Source organism: Strigops habroptila, chromosome Z (assembly GCF_004027225.2).
Source record: "Strigops habroptila isolate Jane chromosome Z, bStrHab1.2.pri, whole genome shotgun sequence".
Taxonomy (NCBI): Eukaryota; Metazoa; Chordata; class Aves; order Psittaciformes; family Psittacidae; genus Strigops; species Strigops habroptila.
Genome location: NC_044302.2, coordinates 26,826,526 through 26,846,750, shown reverse-complemented (window position 1 = coordinate 26,846,750; position 20,225 = coordinate 26,826,526). Strand labels below are relative to the sequence as shown.

Sequence of the window (20,225 nt, the reverse complement as noted above, 5' to 3'; positions counted from 1 at the left end):
CAAGCTGGCCTTTGTAGTCCTTTTTTTGGAAATATAGTCTGTGACTGTGAATTGAACACGTTCGGAAGGCAAAGGCATAAATATAAATATAGTTCCAAAATAGACTATAAGTCTACGTGTGTGTTACCAAAGTGAGGAAATATACCAAATTCCCACAGCACAAAACAAGAGGTACAGATAAAGAGCATGGGACATTTTCATTTTCATTAAGCAGTGCTATGAAATGTCTCTGTAACTGCGTACATCTTTGTCATCAATATTTTAAAACTGCACCTCAGTTTGAACATGTGCAGTAAACTCTTTTCTTTGATAGTGATTGACTTTGATTCCATGCCCCTCAAATCTTGCTAGATTTTTAGTGAAGAAATTATTTCATACAGTGTTTCAGTTGTGTAAAATATATATATTGTTCATATAAACACACACGATAATTTTAAAGAAATATGATGTTTTAAAAATTCACACACTCGTGAGAAATGAGCACAAATGAAGAAGAAACAACAGCTGGCCAGCAAAAAATGATTTGAAACAAGGTCTTTTCTAAACACAGACATAGCATACTTTCTTCTGTTCCAAATTAGATGCTTAGAAATATGAACTGCCATTTTTTAGTACAAATTCTTAGGGTCATGTTGTAAAGGAAAAAATAGGGATGTGCTTATAAGTTTCCATTAGCCCAGCTAATGCCCCGACATCATGCAAAACCTAGGCAGTATGAAAAATATCGTTAGTCTGTATAAAACTGTAATTTTCCACAGGGACTGTTTTCACAAAGATAGACTTACATATAATTTTTTTATCTCTTCTTTTCTGCACTAGCTTACAAGTTCCAGTAAGACATGTGACTCAGAATAAGAAACTACCATGAGCTGTTTAAGCTAATTGTATGGTTGAATTTTTCTCCTTCTTCCACTTCTTCATATATGCAATTTCCATTAAGCGTATACAATGACTATGATCTTTTTTCTGTAATAATTTTCAGTGACTAGAATTTTTAAGATGAAAATATGGCTTTGCTAAGCCTATCATTAATCAAATTTAACATGTGCTCAAGGTATTTGATAGATCAAGGACAGGCACATGACCAAGTTTATGGTTCTGCCTAATCCTGCACTTTTTGCTACCATAAGCAGTAGCACCTCTGCATTTTAATGCTGAGGCAAGAAGATTCGTCTGTACGTGGTTCATATGGCTGCTGTTTTATCTTGTCACACTCTTAATGAAAGTTAATGCTAACTGTGACCCCAGATTACATTAAAATCCCAGCACATCAGGCCATTGAAAACGTGACCTTTAAGTATTGCTAATCCTTATTTGCCAGTCCACCTCAGAAAGATGAGGTTCTGTGCCAATACTATGAACGTCTATTCTCCCAATTGTATACTGAATGTTACTCTTCTTATTGTTGTTTCAATCTCTTTAGCTTTTGTCAACATACTGTTAAGAAAAGATGGACTGCCATTAAATACAATTATTCAAGCATTTTAAAAACACACTTTCCACAACACTGGTCTCAAGGATGCATAATTGATAGTAAGTTCTCTCTAAATTTGTCTGTCTCAATGGCTTTTGATATTTGGAATGAATAATGAGGTAGGTAACAAACTCCATTCAAATTTAAAAGAGAAAAAAAACCCCTCCCATCTTTCAAATACTCTGTTTCCCCTGGTTACAGAAAATTGCAATGCATCTGTTGAAACATATATATCTATAAAAGCATGCTAGAAAAAGCTAAACATACAGAAATTAAAATGTACTAACTCAACATATTTTTCTGCATCTAAAATGCCTTTCAATCAACTTTTTGACCACAGTGCTGTAGGTGCAGTGTCTCTGCACAGTATGGTTTCTGTTGCACAGAAACCTTAGAATTTAGCATGTTACAGCTTCTTACCATCACAGCACACTCCAGTACAGAAATATCTTCAAAGCCACTGTTCGTGTTTACTGTTAGGTGCTCCTGAACATTTAGAAAAACCACGCAGCTGTGCAGCGTACTTATTTCATAATACTTATCACCAGAATGATAGTGGTTAGAGTTCCCTTTTTTTTTTTTTTTTCCTTGTGGAAAGTGAAGAGTAACAGATCAGATTTTTTTTAATATAATCTTAATTGCTTTAAATTTGATTTGTTTTTAAACCCTTGATCTTTCTCACATTTTCTGAATCTATCCGATAATGCTTTCTGCCACTGCTGATAAAGACATTAAAAACAATTGTATCTACTACTGTTTCTATGGTGATCTGGAATATTACTTTTTTTTTAAATATGCCATTCATTGTGGCTTATCTTTGCATATATATATAAAATATATATGTAAATTTATTATGCTTTTACAACAGTTTATGGTAGGAGTGAACAAATGTATAGGGAAACATCAGTAACTTCAGAAAAGATTAAGAATACTCTTCAAGCCATTAAAAAGAAATTATCTTTTTGCATACTTTCTTCTGTGTGGCTACACAAGGAAGATGAATATACTTCTTTTTCATATGTTAAAATATTTCTGTGACCAATATAAGTAGACAACATCTTAATTACTTAACTTTTTGGGGGGTCTCAATTTGTTAACCATTTTTCATGTTAATTGCACTCACCCACACTGAAAGTATCTAATAAATATTGTCTAAGGTAAGAGATAATATTCTAGTACTGCAGAAATTTTGCTGAGTGGTAAAAATAAGCATAAATCATTTAAAATATTTCGTCTCCTTTGTCTAGGTGGAAGGCAGTGTGCAACCTTACACATAAGAAGCTCTGACTACACTTGAACTGAATTAGCGCTGGGAATGAACAAGACATACACAATCCACATGAACAGAAACTTTCATGCAGCTGTAGCTACAGTACCAAAATACCCAGGTGGTCACACAGTCATATTATCATATACTGTGTTCACAATTCTCAGTCATGATAGTGTCATACAACAACTCACAATGTCAGTGCTTTGCCATTTGACATAAAGAACACTAGTGAGACTGAAAGAAAACACATATACAGTGGAACAGTTCTCCAACACATCTAAAAAGGGACATCCAAAAAAGTGCATGCATTTCAATACTTGTTTAATATTTAACTTTTTTCCAGCAGCAAGAATCAAATCACTAAATGGCCTTTGCTGACATTATTAGTCAAGACATGAATAATTATCCCTGCTGTCTAAACCACTGCTGATTTGTAGGTGTTTTCCAGTTCACAAATCTTCTCCTCTTTAGGAGAATGACAGGCAATTTAGGAAGCCCTCTCTTTTTGGGGTATATAATGTTTTATAATGACAGTGAGAACTGGGGAGAACGAAAGTGGAGTGAAGCGAGGAAGTGGAACAGATCAGAGGCCACCATTCCACTGTCTTTAAAACCTCTTAAAGCATGTGTATACAAAACACAAGGTTTGAAACACTGACACTATTTCTAAATACTGTATCAGGTGCTTTTATACATCATTTTATATGTATGGCAAAAAGAGCCCAGTGTGCAGAGAGTATCACATTTACCTCTGAAACGTACCAAAAAATAACCTAATTCCATCCCTTCGTATTAACTGAAAACCCACCTAGTCTATTACATTTGTCTTAAGTGATTTTACCTATTTAAAGGTTATGTTTAGAAATTTAGGAGCCAAACTGCCCTCATAACAGGAATGGTAGTACCGAGAAGGCAGGTTACTAAAGCCTGCAGTATTTTTCTATATGAAGAAGCATAAATGCTGATGAGTTTATAGGCTGTGAGCAAATCAGATGCTGCTTGCAAGTACTGGGAAAAGTAAAAGAAAAAAATCAAACATAAAAACCCCAGTGAAGTAGCCAGCTTCCAACTTTGATTTAAATCACGGCAAGATTTTTATGCACTTCTGATGAAATTCTAACTAAAGTGAAAACCACTGCATGTGCTAAAGGACAGGCATTAAAGCCCAGGATTGTTAAAAGGATGTTTTTCTACTTCAACTCTGGCTCTTCAATGCCATGGAAACACCTCTCAACTAGCTCTTCATGCATAAAGCTGCAAGAGTCTTGTGAGAGATGGTTCATGGACTAGTCATTGTAGCATGTGCAAATGGGGCTGTAGACAGCCTGAATTGAAGTGTGCACATCACACACTGTGATACACTCCAGTTAGAGGGTAATTTGGCTCAGAGCAGACTTCCTTGTTTAATTGGTAGTAAGTAAAACCTACTCGAGATAAACTAGAAGATTATGTCGCCTGGTTGGAAGCATAAATTTTTTCACATGCTGAAATTTAATTTAAATATGTGTGTGTATAAATGATGATACTGGCCCTGGTAATAGTCTTTATCTAGCTAAATTGGTAACAACAATTACATGTTTCTTATAGATGTTAACTCATCAGCGGAGGAACAGAAGCAGCCATAAATATTCCCATTAAATGAACTCAGCCTTCAGGATACATGATTTGTCTTTTTTTGCAATGTAGGCTTTGTTTCTTTTTGTATTTTTGGTGGGAGCTGGTTTGGCATTATTTTATTTTATTTTTGTTTTTAATTCAGGTCCTTTTGTACTTTTTCTGAAATCTCACACACTCCAGGAGGCTGAGCCATAACAGCACTCTGTATTTGTCAGTAACAATCACAGCATATGTGCTAACATTTTAAGTTTTTGAAGTAGGAATCCTGTGATCTTTCAAGCAATTGAGCCCAGCAAGTAGCAAAATATCAGCATTCTCATTACTTCTTCCTAACCTGATTATAAAGATATATACCTGCTGACATAGGAAAATGAGAGAAACAGAGAATTCATACATAATTCTTCCCATACACATTTCCTGACATTAAACATGTGTGGGAAAATTGGGGAAATTAAAGAAAACTTCCCCCCAGTCTCCCAGCTGAGAAAAAAAATGTCACTCATGACAACACATATGAGTGACTAGTGAGAAACACGGACCACTGATGCGCAGAAGTATTTGATAAAGGCACTGCCTGGTCAAGAAGAAATATTGTTCTCTTTGTCTTTATTTCATCTGGAACATCAAAATTTCTGCCAGAGGGACTGGAGCAAGCATGATGGGTATGATTTGTGTGGCAAAGAGGAGGTATTGCACGAGCAATATAACTTCAAACACAGTAGAGCCAAGTTGGTCATGTGTAAACCAAGGGGCTCTTGACTAAAATGTCCCTGCCAGGCACCCAATCCAATCATATGTTGAAACCCCAACTAACTACTGAGGAGTCAACATATCTTGTCATATTCTCTCTTCCCCTTCATCGTATTTGATTTTTGTTTAGATCTGTTTGTCATATGAAGAGGCCTGGCTGCAACAATCTTTACAGTGATTCTCAGTGCAACGCGAAGCAGCACCAGACCAGGATTCACTTTAGACAAGGCTTCCTTTATTCCGTAGCTGGGCATGCTATATGAAATGAAAGACCCTTTAAAGAGCAGTGAAGGACCTTCAGCAGCCTGCTTCCATGTTCTTATAACCCTCCAGCATAATTTACAGGGATAAGACAGCAGTGATTTTATGCTGCTGAAAGAGCTATTGTCCCAGAAAGCCTCAAGCATTTTGAGCTACGACTTGCAGAACAGTCCAGATAAAGAGGAGTTCTAAGCAGGATGCCCTAAAATTATAGCTATTACAAATAAAATGTTCATGATTAATCTATATAAAAAAGGTTTTGTACTTGTGCATTATGCCCCATTTTTAGTATCTTAGTACATATAAAATACTTAAAATAGTGATATTATTCAGTCTGCCCAAATCCAACACATGATAGTGGGTCTCTCATACAAATTTTTTCTTTGTAAGTGAAAACAGGAGGGATAATTGGAAGATGTGTTAATTAACAGATGATATAGTAAGTCAGAAATTAGCAGGTTAGGCAGTATCAATATGCTTTCCACTTTAACTTACAAATTAAGATCTAAAAGCAGTCAGGGATGCAAGAGTAATAATGGTTAATCTCTGGTACTCTATTTCCTTCTGTTGAACCAGAGAGATAAGATTAGGTCCATTATAGATAGATGTACAGATATGTATGTATTTTAGGCAAAAAACATCATCTGTGTCACAACCACAGTAGCTAATACAATACACAAAAAAACTGACTTCTTTTTTTTTATTTTTTTTTTATTTTTTTGTAAGCTATCATCAGTTCTGGCAGGTACAAATAGATGTTTAGGGTAAAAAACATGTTTACTAGTTCTGTGCAGCTAAAATGTTCGTAAGGTAAAGGTCAAAGAATATTTCATTCCCTGCTGGGCAAATGGTCAGGAAGCACATTTGTCTGCATTTCCTGTCATAACAGGAAGAGTGTAACTTCTTCCTCTCCACAATGGCTTCAGTTCTGCTTCCCACCTCTAGCTCTTTCCCCCCCAGGGCTTTCCAAACTATTCCTTGCAAGACAGCCTTCTTGCCTGTGTCTGCATTAGTTTTCAGCTCTGCCATGCTGGCAGATGCCTCATTCACTACTGCACTCTCTTAAGCTTCTTGCTCACACTTCAAATTAAAAGTAATTTGAGCTAAATATTTACCTTATGCTAATTCACTCTAAATTATGCTCAGAACAGACATTTGTAGCACAAGCACACAATCTTAAACATAATATGTTCTAGAAATTCACGGTGCAGTTCAGCAGCTGTCTTAAAACCTTACTTCTCAGGTAATCTGGCATGACATAAAAAGTGCTGCCAGAGTTGTACTGATCATTCCAATTTAGGAGCCATGAAAACTTGGGGTGTATTATCTGTTTACAGAAACCTAACTTTACATCTGAAATAAAAAGAAAAAGAACAGGACCCAGGCCTAATTGCAATGCTATATTCCAAGCATATGTCTTACTATGTGCAATTTAATGTAAGCAAGAGAAGGAATTCAGATATGTAAAAGATAAAAAGCATGTGATGTTTAAAACAAAGGTTCATTGAACAGAATGATGTTTAGTTGCATAGTTAAGGAGTTATGTTTTCATATGAAAACATTTCCCTGGGGGTAAAAAAAATCATATAATCTCAGATCTTGGACAAAATTAAGACACCTCACGAGGGAAGACTGAGAATACAAAAAGATGAGTGGAAAAAATTTTATTATCTAACTTGTGTCCCTGTTAGCACTAATATGCAAGTCTCTTCTCTCTTTCTACAGGGGAGTTTCTGATCAGCTGAAAATCTCTTACTCTTTCCTTTTAAACAGAGCTGAAACACAGACAAAAATAGGTACACGAGGCTGAAATTAGTTTTGAAACTAGCAGCATTAGGTATCGAAGTAAGTAGAACAAATCTAGGTCTTCCTGCAAATGGTCATTTCCCTCCAGGATATTCTTCCCCTGCCCCATAACCTCACTTTACTTATCTGCTTTCATTTGTTCTCTATTGAGTGGATAGCTGCAGTAAGTGTTGGTTTATAGCTTTACAGATTTGCTGGAATCAAAGAATGATACAAGATCTGTTCATGAAAACTTAAACAGCAAGTATTTGTTACTGTTGTACCCCATAGAATCACAAAGATAGTTTAAAAAGGGTGTCTTACTATTAAAGCACCTTAATACCAAAGTGTATACTTCATGTGGTATTTAATAATACCTAAGATCCCAGCAGCTCATTATAAATTGAAAGAAAAGTTTTAAACAGCATATAGAATCATTAGCTAAGCTCAACTCGGTTTTAATTGTGAACCTGTCAACAGCATGCTTCAGAAGCAGGTAAAAAAATGCAGAACTAATGAGCAGGATGATCAGATGGATAAAAAATGGTGGGTCACCATGTAAGACCCTGATATTTCTTAACACTAACTAGAAAAAACAGCGGATTAAAAGCAAGAGGATGTTCCAGACCCGATACCAGAATGTCATTGGGTCAATATGCCCTCTTTCCTGGGTCAATGTACCTCTGCATTTGGCTCACAGACCATGGATTTAATGAGATATTTTGTAAGTGACCTAGTATAACAGTAATAGAATATCATTTACGTCATTACACCTATTTATTTTAGGCATGGGCAGTCCTGTTCAGACTGTTGCAAAGAGAGTTTCAGATGATCCCAGTCTACAGCAGACCACAAAAGGCCTTCATTAAAACTAATGAAAGATTTTAAACTGATGAAAAACAAATAGAAAAGAATACAAGGACTTTTCTGAGGCAGATGAATGTAATTTTTCCTTCATGTGTTGACCACAATAGAGCTAGTTGAATTCTTTCTGTCAATTAAAAAAACACATGAAAATAAAGTTCACCCATGTTTTTGCAAATGCCCTTCTTTTTTTTTAATTTTTTTTACTTTTTCTTTTAACCAACCCAGAATTCTTCACAGCAGCCTTCTCCAATTTGTCCCATTGAAATTTCTGCACAAAGACCTTGTAGCTCTCAGGAGCTTCCAATATCAGATGTCAGTGCTAACATTTTTGGCTATTGGTTCTATTTGTGGTGCAAATAATATCATGTATGCAGTCTATTTGAATGGGCTGTTGCCAAGGCTACCATGATCTCATGAGCCTGACCAACAGTACCAGAGATTCAATCTACATTTATGAAGACTATATTGTCCAGTGTTGCAATAAACAAGAGAAAATGTCTGGCTGTTTATAACAGGATTCTCTTTAGAGTTTTCATTTCCATTTAATATCATGATGGCAACTAAACTACATGGATAAATACACATTTACTCTAGCCCTGGCAGTTGTTCATACTCCTGTGGCTAAAAGCAGAGTGAAAGGGAAGTTTTCAGATGAGTTTTTTGTAAACTTTCATAGGCAAACAGAATTTCTGATCAATCACAGAAGATTTAAACATCCTTGCCGTCTTTGTCAGTACAGGTAGCTACAAGGGCCAGGAAAATATAGCCAACTTGCAGCCCACATGAAACAACAGTAAATTAATGGCTCCTCCTAGTTAAAAGCCTGAATTCTGCACTCGCTGAAGTCAATGACAGAGCTCCTATGCAGTACAGGATAAAAGGATTGGGCCTTTAAAATGTCTAGCTTGCAGTAGTTTAACTTAACTCAAAAATGTCAAAATTTGAAATAGTTTTTTTGGAAAAGGGCAGATCATACCCCATACTGCACATTTCTATGAGATTCACAGCCAGACATCTGACTCCAGACAGTTTCAACTTATATTTATTACCAGAATGGTCACTAAAGTACACAAATCCAACCAACTAAACTTGACCAAATGAAATACTCTTGAAGGGAGATCAGCATTATTTTTGTCCTTCCCAATCCACTCACGCAAGCACTTTGAGCAGTAGTGGTGTCTCGTGCCATAGCAGACAGTAGGATGGAAGAAAACAGCTGTTACACTGGTAGAACAAATACTCCAGTCAATGGTTAATATAAATAGCTAGTCAGGACACTGGGCAAATGAGTGGAGAAGCAAGGACAGAAATCGCGTTCCATAGGCCTTGTAACAACTTAAACCCTTATGCAGAAACTCTGTTACCCAAACAGATTCACCTTTTGTGTTGGGAGAGGGTGGAAGAATTAAATAAACTATTGCTGTACCCCTCATTTGATATGTGTTCCACCTATTTTTCCCTGCATGTACTGTCCTGCAGAGAATTTATGTGCTTGAAAACAGCTGAGGATGCACTATCCATGTATATCATATTCCCATCTAACATGCCTTGTATTGTGAAACCACACTGTGTTTGAATATAGCAACAGTAAGGCTGTTTCAAGTCAATAGATTTGCTGCTGTTCTTGCAAACATGTTTTGGTGAGGTAGTAAGAAGAAAAGGAAACAATTTCCAGCCATATCATGTTAAATGGAGCTACAAATAAGTTCTACACTTGCGGAACTGTGATTCAGCTGGTATTTTAACGTTATTAATAAAAAACTTTTAACCTTTTTTTTCTCTTCCTGTGCAACCTTTTAATATTTTCTGTGCATTCAAATGTGTTTACATCATAAAATAAAAATAGTATTGGAATATAAACCAGTTACTATTTTAAGATTACTGGAAATATGTAAGTTTTAGAAAACAAGTATTACCTGGTGCAGCTTCACTGAAGCAACAAGAACCCACGGAATACATTGCATTTTAAGAAACAGTAAGGCTTGTGAAAGAGTATGTCTCATATGAATGGTTAAAAGATCAATCAGCCATTAGTGAAAATCCAGTTGTATTTAATCACGCATATTTTGCTACAACTAAAAAGTCTGATTGCACAGTCCAAACGAATCAACAGAAATCTTTTCATTGGCTTCACTGAGCTTTAAATCAGGGCACTAAGTACAAAGAGGACAAAACCAGTAGAAACATTTTGTAAATTATGTTCCAATAAATTAATAGAAATGAGAAGCAGTATCAAGCCAATTATAGCATGTAGAGGGTAATGTAAATCTATAACTTCAGCTTTGCTGTGACTGTTCAACATGATCGATACTACCAAATGCTAGCAAGATAAACACTTTCTGCATGACTACTACAGTTCTCAGTATTCTAGCATTACAATTTTAGTTATAATTTTTCAGCTCTGAACGCTGGTGCTAGAAGTCTTGAAACTCTACTGTGAAAAGACTAGCTATCTTCATTTTTGAAGTAAATTTAGCCTCTTGAAAGACATTTCTTTGACAAAACTGGGGATTAAGTTCTCCATAAATCCAGTATTTGAGTAAGCAAGTTGACACCAAAGCTATTGTATGAACTAATGTTACTAATGGCAAATTCTTGTAATATAATTTACAAAATAATTCAGGTTCACTTCAAAAAGAAATCACGGTAGTATGGGGAAATTCCAAACAACTAGCATCTAATTAACTAATGTTTAATGATAAATTCAAATCCAATTTAAATTCCAAGCTATAAACCAATTAAAATAAATATGGTGATGGTTTTATAATGATCAATTTATTGCTTTTTGGCTTGGCCTACAGCAATAGGCAATCTCTAGGGAAAATACAAAATGTATCCATCATAAATGTAATTTTGCTTTTATACATGATTTTCTGCTATGGAGAACACTGGTGACTACTAACACTACAAAATCTGAAAATTCTTGGAAAGCATATTTAAAGATTACAATTTGTTGTTATGCCTAGGCTGAGTTTTTTATGGCTTTATAAAATCTTTGAAGACTAACAACATCATAAAAAACAACCTGAATATATGAAGAAATTTATGGATCAAAGGAATAGAACTGATACATTAATAGTAACTCAGTATCAAGTTCTTAAAAAATACCTACCGAATATTGCTTTTAAATTGCAGCCACAGGTATGAAGAACACCAGTTGTAGAGTTAAATAATTTTACAGAGAGTTTCTCATACTTGTGAATCCCCACTTTCAACAAAACATTTGCTGACATCATATGTAAACAGCAGCAGCTTTTAACTGATTTTATTTTAAGATGCCAATTTTGAATTTTATTTTTCTGAAAACAGGAAAGCAATATCTCTAATTTACAACCATATTTTAACTAGCACAGATAGTGTTGATAATATGTGACAGCTACTCAGCTACTTTATTGAAAGCAGTGATAATAATTAATTAACCAGTCCTGCTGGACCTATTTAGCCATAGAATCAGTTACAGAGACTATAACATGTCAGTATTATCGTACGTGGGTTTTAGAATGTGTTCAAATTGTTTTTAAAATACTGATGGGAAAAGATGAGGAATTTTTTTTGGGGTTTTTGTTTTTTTTTTTTTAGGAAGTAGTGCCATTTTTAGATGGAGGAGGTAAAAATACAGTGCAAACATGTAGAAACATAAATAATTTGGATCTATGAATTTAAACTCAAGTTCTCCTGCAAATAAACTCGCATTATAACAGTTCACAAAATACAGTACCAAAAGCCGGTATCCAGTAACAACTTGCAGATATGCTTAACCATCTATATTACAAATTGAAGTCAAAGTGAATGTAGAGGGGGACCAAAGTAGAGCATGTGTATCACTCTTTGTAGAATCAAGGCCTCAAGAAATAAATACCTAATTGTGCATGTTACTAAACTTGAAAAAACTGTGAGGTTTCTGGTTGTTTCCAAAAGTACTTTTTCTTTGATAGTATTCCACACATTGTGTGTATGTATACATATATGTATGTACATAAAGTTATCAACCTTTTAATCACTTATAAGAATAAATCAACTTAGAAATATAATATGATGTTCAGATACAGCATTTTTGCTACTCACCTGTCTGTTACGTTCATCCATAATCCTTGTAATCTGAATCTTTTTTCTCCCCATAGTCCCCGTTTTTTTTCTCTCCTTCTTCCTTACAATTACGTATTTTCCCCTTCTCTTTTCTTCCTCTTTCCCGTTTCCTCAAAACAAACCTCCTCCTTCAGCACTTGCACTACTCAGTTCACAGTCCCCTGCATCTGTTCCTGCTAAACACAGAAAAGAAATCAAGTGTTATTACAAAACTGATAACCAGATGAAAGTTATATGGAGCTGACCATGCATCCTCATTATAATTTAGTGTAAATTATAATAAAAATTTCCTGCATCTATAAAATAAGTAATGCATCAAGAAACAATAATTTAATTAAAAAGCTTCTTTTCATGAACAAATGTGCCAGTATACGAAGAAGTGAAGAAAACGACTGACATATACATTGTCAAAACTTTAACGGAATTAGGTGTCTCTAGTTTTAAATATCAGTCACTGCTCTAATATGAAGAATTACCTAAATCAGAGAGTTAATGAACTTTTCTGTACCTATGTATGCTAAGTAGGCCAGCTAATTCATTTCTGAAGGGACAACAATCTTGTGTTTTGGCAGCAGAGGTGATAATGTTCCTCATTATGCAAATAGGATGGACCTTTATTAAAGTGCTACTTGATATATGAGAGATATCAGCTACTTTAATTCCAAAATTTTTAACCTTATTCTTTAAGAATATAGATTAGTGCAAGTATTACTCAAGATACTTGAAGAAAGCAGTAGCACATTTTCCCTCATTTCATTTCAACGTGAATTCTAAAACATTCTGGCAAGTGATTTATAACTAGCAAACACTATATATCTTTTCTTATAAATTTTTTTGCACAGAAAGACAAGCTATGTAGTACAGAATAATAGGGAAAGATGGTAATTCAAGAATGTTTTGGGAAATATTTTCACAGTTTCAGTAATACATTGATACTAGCTCCCTGAGCTTTAAAATACTGGTTCTATCGCAAAACTAAGGAAAATTAGATGCAATATATAAAACTACATAACACAGTATATGTTTCATATTTCACAAAATGTCATAAATCACAAAATTAGTTTCTATCATAGGCAAAGTATTTTTAGTAATAAAAGACTTTGCAGAGATAGAAGAGAATAGATAAATGATGTTCAGTCTAGTACTAAAGTGAAATATTAATTTTTGCCCTTTTAACCTTCATTTACTGTATTTTTATATTTACATATTTTTAACAGAAAAGCACAGAGTTCTTTTAAATACAGAAGAGAGGAAAAAAAACTGAACAAGATTAATTTAGAATGTTTTCTTACAGTTTTTATGTCAGATCCACAGTATATTAAAAATATTGCCTTAAAAATAAAAATCTAGTAATTTTAAAACAGAGGCTAGTGTTTCCTTATTTATTTTAAGCTGCAGTCTCTCAGCCAACCTGATAAATTCTCACAATATGTTACGGAATACTAAGCCGATGTCCTGGCCATTTAATCCATTATTTGGCTCTGATTCAAAGCTACTGACGTAGAAAAGCTAGACCTCACCCATTCCGATCTTCAATTGTCTCTTGATTTTCTTTGCATATATTAGACTGTAAGCTGCTTAAGTGTTTTATCACTCTTAAGAAAAAAGTAAGTTAACAAATAAGCAGCCAGTCTGAGCTTTCTAACTAGCCAGTATGGCATAATTATTCTGCTGGGCAAAACAAGTTTTCAAATGTAATACTTCCTACCTTTCTGTACATTATTTACTTTTTATATGATTCGGTAGTCATATTTATATATGCTTAAATCTTTACCATAACACAGAACATGGAACAATTCATACTGCCAATACAATAATGTGTAAAGGCTGCAATTTTTTTTTTTACTGCTTTTTACTCATTTGAAAACAGTTCAACTTCTCACTGCTTAAAAATACACAAAGGTGCTTGATCATACTTACAACAAAAAAGAGAAGTCCAAACCTTTGAATTAAATCAAGTTGATTAGATGTATGTGGAAAACTTCTTTTCCCAAACAGAGCTAGGAGACAGTCTTATCTGATATTCAGTGTTGACAAACAAACCCAGCCTATTTTTAGAAATGGTTTTAGATTTCCTCAGACTGGGTTTCTTTCCTGTTTTTCTTATAGTCTTACCTCTGATACAAAGAGCAAGTTAAGAATGGCGTTTGCCATGCACATGCAGGACTCAAAGGAGCCAACAGGCTTTCTCTGTAACAGTAAGCCAACACACTAATCCACAGCAAATGCATATGGAACAACTTCCTTTCCTTTCATTCAGCTGCAGCCAGTGGCACTATCGGCTTACAACACTACCGCTGCCTAAGTTCTTATTCACTGCAAGGTGGAAGGTCAGGGTGGACAGATTAGAGCAGTGGTGACAGGTTAGTGAGGATGAGAGCTGCTCTGCAAATGAGGATGCTGATGCTAAGCGAGTTCAGAAAAATCACTGAATGCTGAGAAAACCTATCACGAAGGACAAAAGTCTTAGTGGAGGAGCAATATGCTGAGTCCCTCCCACACACTTACCAGTTCCACATTTAAGACCAGCCTGCAAACAGCAAAAGATCTTATACACAATATAAAGCCAGAACATTTAAAATTCCTATGATCTACACAGAATTATCTTAAAGTAATGCATGCAACACTTGATAGGCAGTATTTTGTTCTTCATTACCTGTATTAACCCACTAACTACACTAGTTTTATTTTAAAGTGGAAAAATAGATGTGCAGGAACATAAAGCTGAAAGGGAATAAGAACGATTTGGTTCTTAAATATTGTCATACAACCTGAGAGAACCTGAAGGAGAAAAGAGAATGTGTTAGGCCATATGCATCAAACATATAATTTTCAAATAAACAAATTTCCTTCAATAGGCAGTTGGTTAAGTTTTCTTGCAGGAATGAAAAAAAATTCTCCCTTTTGTTTTTTTTGTTTAGTAGTCTAACTTCAAAGAAAAGCTTTTCAGTTTTTCTAGCAAATTTATTTCCTTTTTGAAAAAGAATTTCTGCTGCTTTCACCTCTACTAGAAAAAAAAATTGGGAATGCTGTGGTATTTTCTATATTTATCTTACTCTTACACATATATATGTTCCAATACATACTGCTTCACAAGCTATTCTTAGAATGTGTTTGGCTACAGTTCTATTCATTTTGTTAGTACATGTATAAAGCAGATAGCTATATTGATTCCTAATCAATTAGATTCAGGTGAGTAAATCAAGACATCTGATTTAAGGGCTATAACCTTCAAAGGCTGGTGACTTCTGAGTCAAACAGAGCGTAAAGAACTCTGGAGATCAACAAATCCCCATGGCTGCTTTAGGACTTCACTGCTGCGCTCAATACATTTTGGAAGTTCTTGCAGGATTAAGGATTACAGTAGTAAGTATTTAAAGTTCCTGTTAACTGACTAATTGTATTTCCTTAATACTAATAAAGCAAGCTAGCTGGAAACATTGAAGGTACTACAAAACTCAAATAGTACTGCAGGCTTTCATTACTCAAGAGAATCTAAAAAGGAACTTAAAATAATTCCAGAAGCTCTGTTGAAGTAACTCTCCACATAAAAGAAACCTTCCAACTTAATGACATGGTCACATGCAAACAAATTGCACTTAAAGAAACACACAGTTACGTGCTATGGTGCTACAGCCTTCAGCATTTTTTCTTTTGCTAACCCAAACCTGAAAAAAAAAAAAGAATCAGACTGCTTACAAAAAGAGGAACTTCATTTTTGGCGGGCTTCTGTTCACTATATGATTTGGCAGAGGCTGTGGTTGCTGACAGAAGATTGATCTGAGCCTTGAGAAGGGACAAGAGCTAATGGACAGATGCAGCTCCTGTCTCCCTGTCGTGCATCCACGCACAGACATACACCTGCGTGCACATGCACACACACACATGCGCGCCTGCTATCCCTTCTCTGCAACAGAGAAGAATCTTGATAGAATGGCAGGAAACACGCACAGAGCAGTCAGGGAAGGATATGATGTCAGCAACCACGAACAATAAAAGGTGTAAAGGTGCTTCCTTCCCTAAACTGTTCCAGAAGTGCAAAATGGGAACCAAAACTCTCCACTTCCTTCTCCGAGCAGAACTGTCTGAATCTGCTCTTTGCAACACTCCACACAGAAAGTTCTTTGAACAGTCACACCAGGGGCAATACGGAGTATCAAAACAGGAGAGTCAAAATATTTAATTTATAAACAAGAAGCCAGCTAGAGAAAAACTAACCCAAAATGTGCTACCGTTTAGCATTTTCACGGTTGCTTTAAAAAAGAAACAAACTTGCCATAAAGATGTCCCTTTTCCGTTAAGCAGTTTGCATTCTGAGTGGATTAATTAGAATAAAAGTAAAGAACCAAACCAATTTTTTATTATCCTGATTTCAGGAAGCAAACAAAAACCCGCTGTCCCCATTCACTTACCATTCTTGATAAATATCTTGATAAATATAAGTAACTTCAAAGATCTATGAAATCTTTTTATGCAAGCCTGTTTACTCAAACGAGTTTTGAATCAGATTCTAAACAAAAATCTAAACATACTGAGTAAGAACACATTGGCTACTTTTCTAATGAAAAATTAACTGCAAAAGCTGCAACATAACCATAAAAATCCACAGTGTGGAACACATTTTAAATAAAATGGTCACTCAAATGTTTTCTGTAAAAGCCTATATGAATATGTTCCCTGTGCAGGCAAAGACAGACACATAGTGAAGAAACAGCTGGGCAAACCACAACAAACAGACACCAGTCATTTTCGGTCTGACACCTTGAGCTGGATAAAGTTGAAAGAAATACAGAAAAGGGTGAAAGTAACGATCATATCTCATGTTATCCAACTGAGATCAGCTGACATTAAAGATAGAAGTAGTCCTTCACACTCAATGTAGTTTGGTTGCATGGTCATTACAGAAGACACAGTTTGGGCCATTAACAGAAAGGTTATGCTAGAATTATATGTGTCATCACCACGGCAATACACCAGCAAAGAAAAAATGGCGCGATCTACGTACAGTATGGTTATCCAGGCAGAAAGCCATGCAGCAAATGAATCTGAGTCATCTTAAGGTTTCAAACATCTGTCCACAACACTCTGATTTAGAAATTAAACATAACCTACACTTATGTGTTTTGATCTTTGGGGCAGGCTGCCACATGAAAAGATTGGAAGGGAGTTAATTTTAATCTACTAAATTTAACTCTTAAGAGATCATGCATTTTGCTACAGGAAGTATAAACCAAACATTTAGGCCATAATGGATATAATGTAACAGATGAAATACTACAGACTAGTAGATAGAGAATATGTCAAAATGAAAAATTCTGTACATAAAGAAAATATTTGTAATCTTTAACTACCAAAGGTCATTCATCTTTTCATGTATCTAACCTGATTCCTGATTTATGGCATGAGTTTAATTTAGAATGGAGAACAATTCAAGGGCAACGAAGTTCTGCATCAAGACAGGACTAAAATGTTCATAAACTTGCAAACCACAAAATCATATCCTATGTGTAAGTTGTTGATTAAAAGTTTTAGAGAAAATTTGAGTAATTCAATCTGAATTCACTTTTTCACTATTGTTTTACTCCAGTATTTCACTATTTTAACTGCTGATTTTGAAAGCACCTGCTGAATTTAATGAAGATTATTCCAACTGATACTCCATTTATTTATTTATTTGTTTGAAATAGACACCAGCAGCACGTGTTTATTTCTAAGTTTGAACTTCAGGACACATACCTTATTTGCTTTTCACATTTATATTTGAACATACTGTTATTTCACTGACTGCAGAAAATTCCTCTCTTTCAGCCAGGTGAAGACTTGTAATCAGAACCATTACTTATATGCCTAGGAGGAACAAGCATGACAATATCTACCATTGTGAATTTTTTGGAATTTGGAGTTAAATACTTCTGAAGACTAGTTGTAATACTTCATCTCCCTCAAATCAGACAACTGTGGTCACTGTAGCTTACAAATCAATTACAGTACCACATTATCTCAGAGAGCAAGAACCTATGCAGCGTGGGTGGAAGAGTTTCACTTGCTATTGTTTTGCAAAGTTCCCCCGAAAAGTGTTTTCGGGCAAAGCATCATTGCCAAAACTGTGGAGAGAATGGTACTTCCTACTTCATTATGCCACAGACCCTGCTTTTCAAAAGACTGAGTTACCCAGAGGCTGAATATCCACGCCTACATGGAAAGGAAAGGAGGACTTCAGCTTACCTTCCAGAGGATGTGAAAAGAGTCATCCACCAGGCACAGTGAAGGAGGGTCTTCTGAGTCATATGCAGATGTTATACCCAACCTGGACATGCTGATAGAATTCCACGATAGGAGGCCAAAGGCCTTCCAAGCGATTATGGAATTTGCCACATGGTGCATCATTCCTTGCAGCAGTGCCCCAAAAGAGGAAGCAACCACCAGCAATCTAGATGAAATCTGATTGCCTGCAGCCCAGTAAGAAGAGGCATGTGTCTGCTACTCTTCATGAAGAAAGGAAGACTTGGCTAATTTACAACATTTTTGAAGAATAGATGAAGAAGAGTATTTGATTTGTTAAGCAGAGAATGCAGACGCTAATGCATGTTTTAAGGAAAGCAATTAAGTGGAATGATAGTATACTAAAAAACATACTTATGAAAAGTTGATTTTAAGTCTACAGTGATTAGCAGGGGATATTTCAGTGTCTACCCATCACTCAGATGAAGAAAATGGAAAGCAAATAGTCTGAAGAAAAGGTTTACAGATTTATGATTAGGTGCCTGTTGTACCTTTGACAGCTAGACAGACATAATGGGAGTCTGACCAATAAATACAGAATAGGATTCTTGAAGTGCTTGGGAGATTGGCTCAAGTATAACAGTTTATTGAATTAGACAAACTAATAATACAAGGGAAAAAACAAAGGACTTAAAACTGCACCACCTAATTGGACTGAACTGGAGACAGTGACTAGGAATGGGAACCTGTCTGAAAATGAAGAAGGGAAACTGAACTGCTGCAATTTCAGCTGTAAGTCTCAATAGTTTTGAGCTAATGATTTGAATGGATCATATTATAGTTAATAGATGTGCAGTAAGTATCAGGAAAGGTGTTTTACAAATTCACAAATTCAGTCTGTCATTTACTGAGCTGGAGGAGAACATGAAGCATTTTAGTGGTCAACAAAGTATGATTTAGCACCTTGTGTGTTGCAAAGGCATCTTTTAACTACTCAGATCTCAGTCTACCTGTATTTAAAGACATCTTTCATGCCAGGTAAGATACTAGTGCAGTAAGATACAGTTGGGAGCAGTCTTATACACAAATACAAAGAACTTTGGAGAGTGTTGGCTGATTACAGGAAAAATCTAAGATTGCTAGAGTTAAGTCATTGCATCACCTGCAAGCAGTCTCTGGCTGCGGTTAGATCTAGATTTACAGACTTGTTGCAAGTGCTTGTATGTGAGGAAATCTGTGGTGAGGAACACAAATCTCCAGAACAGCTTTTAAGAATTATGGGACAATTTCAAGTATTACTGGAAAAAGCTATGTACTGCAGTATCAAATCACAGTCTGAACTTGAGCACAAGTGCTTGGTAATGCCATGCCAACACCAGTGGCAGACAACTTTAGATTTGCCTCTGATGAAGAAAGTAAGAATTAATTTTCAAAAGGATTCTTTGTTAAAGGAAAAGATTTTTCATTACTTTCTGCTCATAATTTGCTGAACTGCAGAAATTCAAGGAAGTTTGGTACACGCACTTACACAAGAGAGCTGAAGACAGAAGTGTCTGAGCTATGGCCCATGATCAGTCTTGAAGAGATAGGCAGAGTAGATGGAGAAAAACATGTTGGGTAAACTAGGTGAACTTGTTTAGATCTACACAGACCTGATCTCCTCCATCCATCTTCATCCAACAAGCTCCAGAGGAATTTTACGCCCTCTGACCCAGGATCCTCTCTTTTCTCACTCAAAGAGCCTATCCTTAACAACACGAGTTCTGCCTTTCTAGGTTTGTGCTGCACCACCACTTCATCTTTCTGAGAAGGAACAAAGAATTGGACTGTAGAAACCTAATAATTATATTTTGAAAAGGGATATCTCACATATTTACAAATGAAACCTTTCAA

The 20,225-nt window shown here is 35.5% G+C and overlaps 1 protein-coding gene across 18 annotated transcripts in view; it reads right to left on the bottom strand.

Moving 5' to 3' along the window:
* MEF2C (myocyte enhancer factor 2C) overlaps positions 1 to 20,225 on the bottom strand; it is a 128,788-nt gene that overhangs the window by 65,855 nt on the left and 42,708 nt on the right. For 17 of the 18 annotated variants that reach the window (XM_030470525.2, XM_030470526.2, XM_030470522.2 and 14 more), the window contains one exon: positions 12,090 to 12,286. In XM_030470525.2, the coding sequence (XP_030326385.1) occupies positions 12,090 to 12,143 (54 nt within the window). In that variant the 5' untranslated portion in view covers positions 12,144 to 12,286. The remainder of the gene's footprint in view (positions 1 to 12,089; positions 12,287 to 20,225) is intronic. The other variant, XM_030470523.2, reaches the window with a different exon arrangement.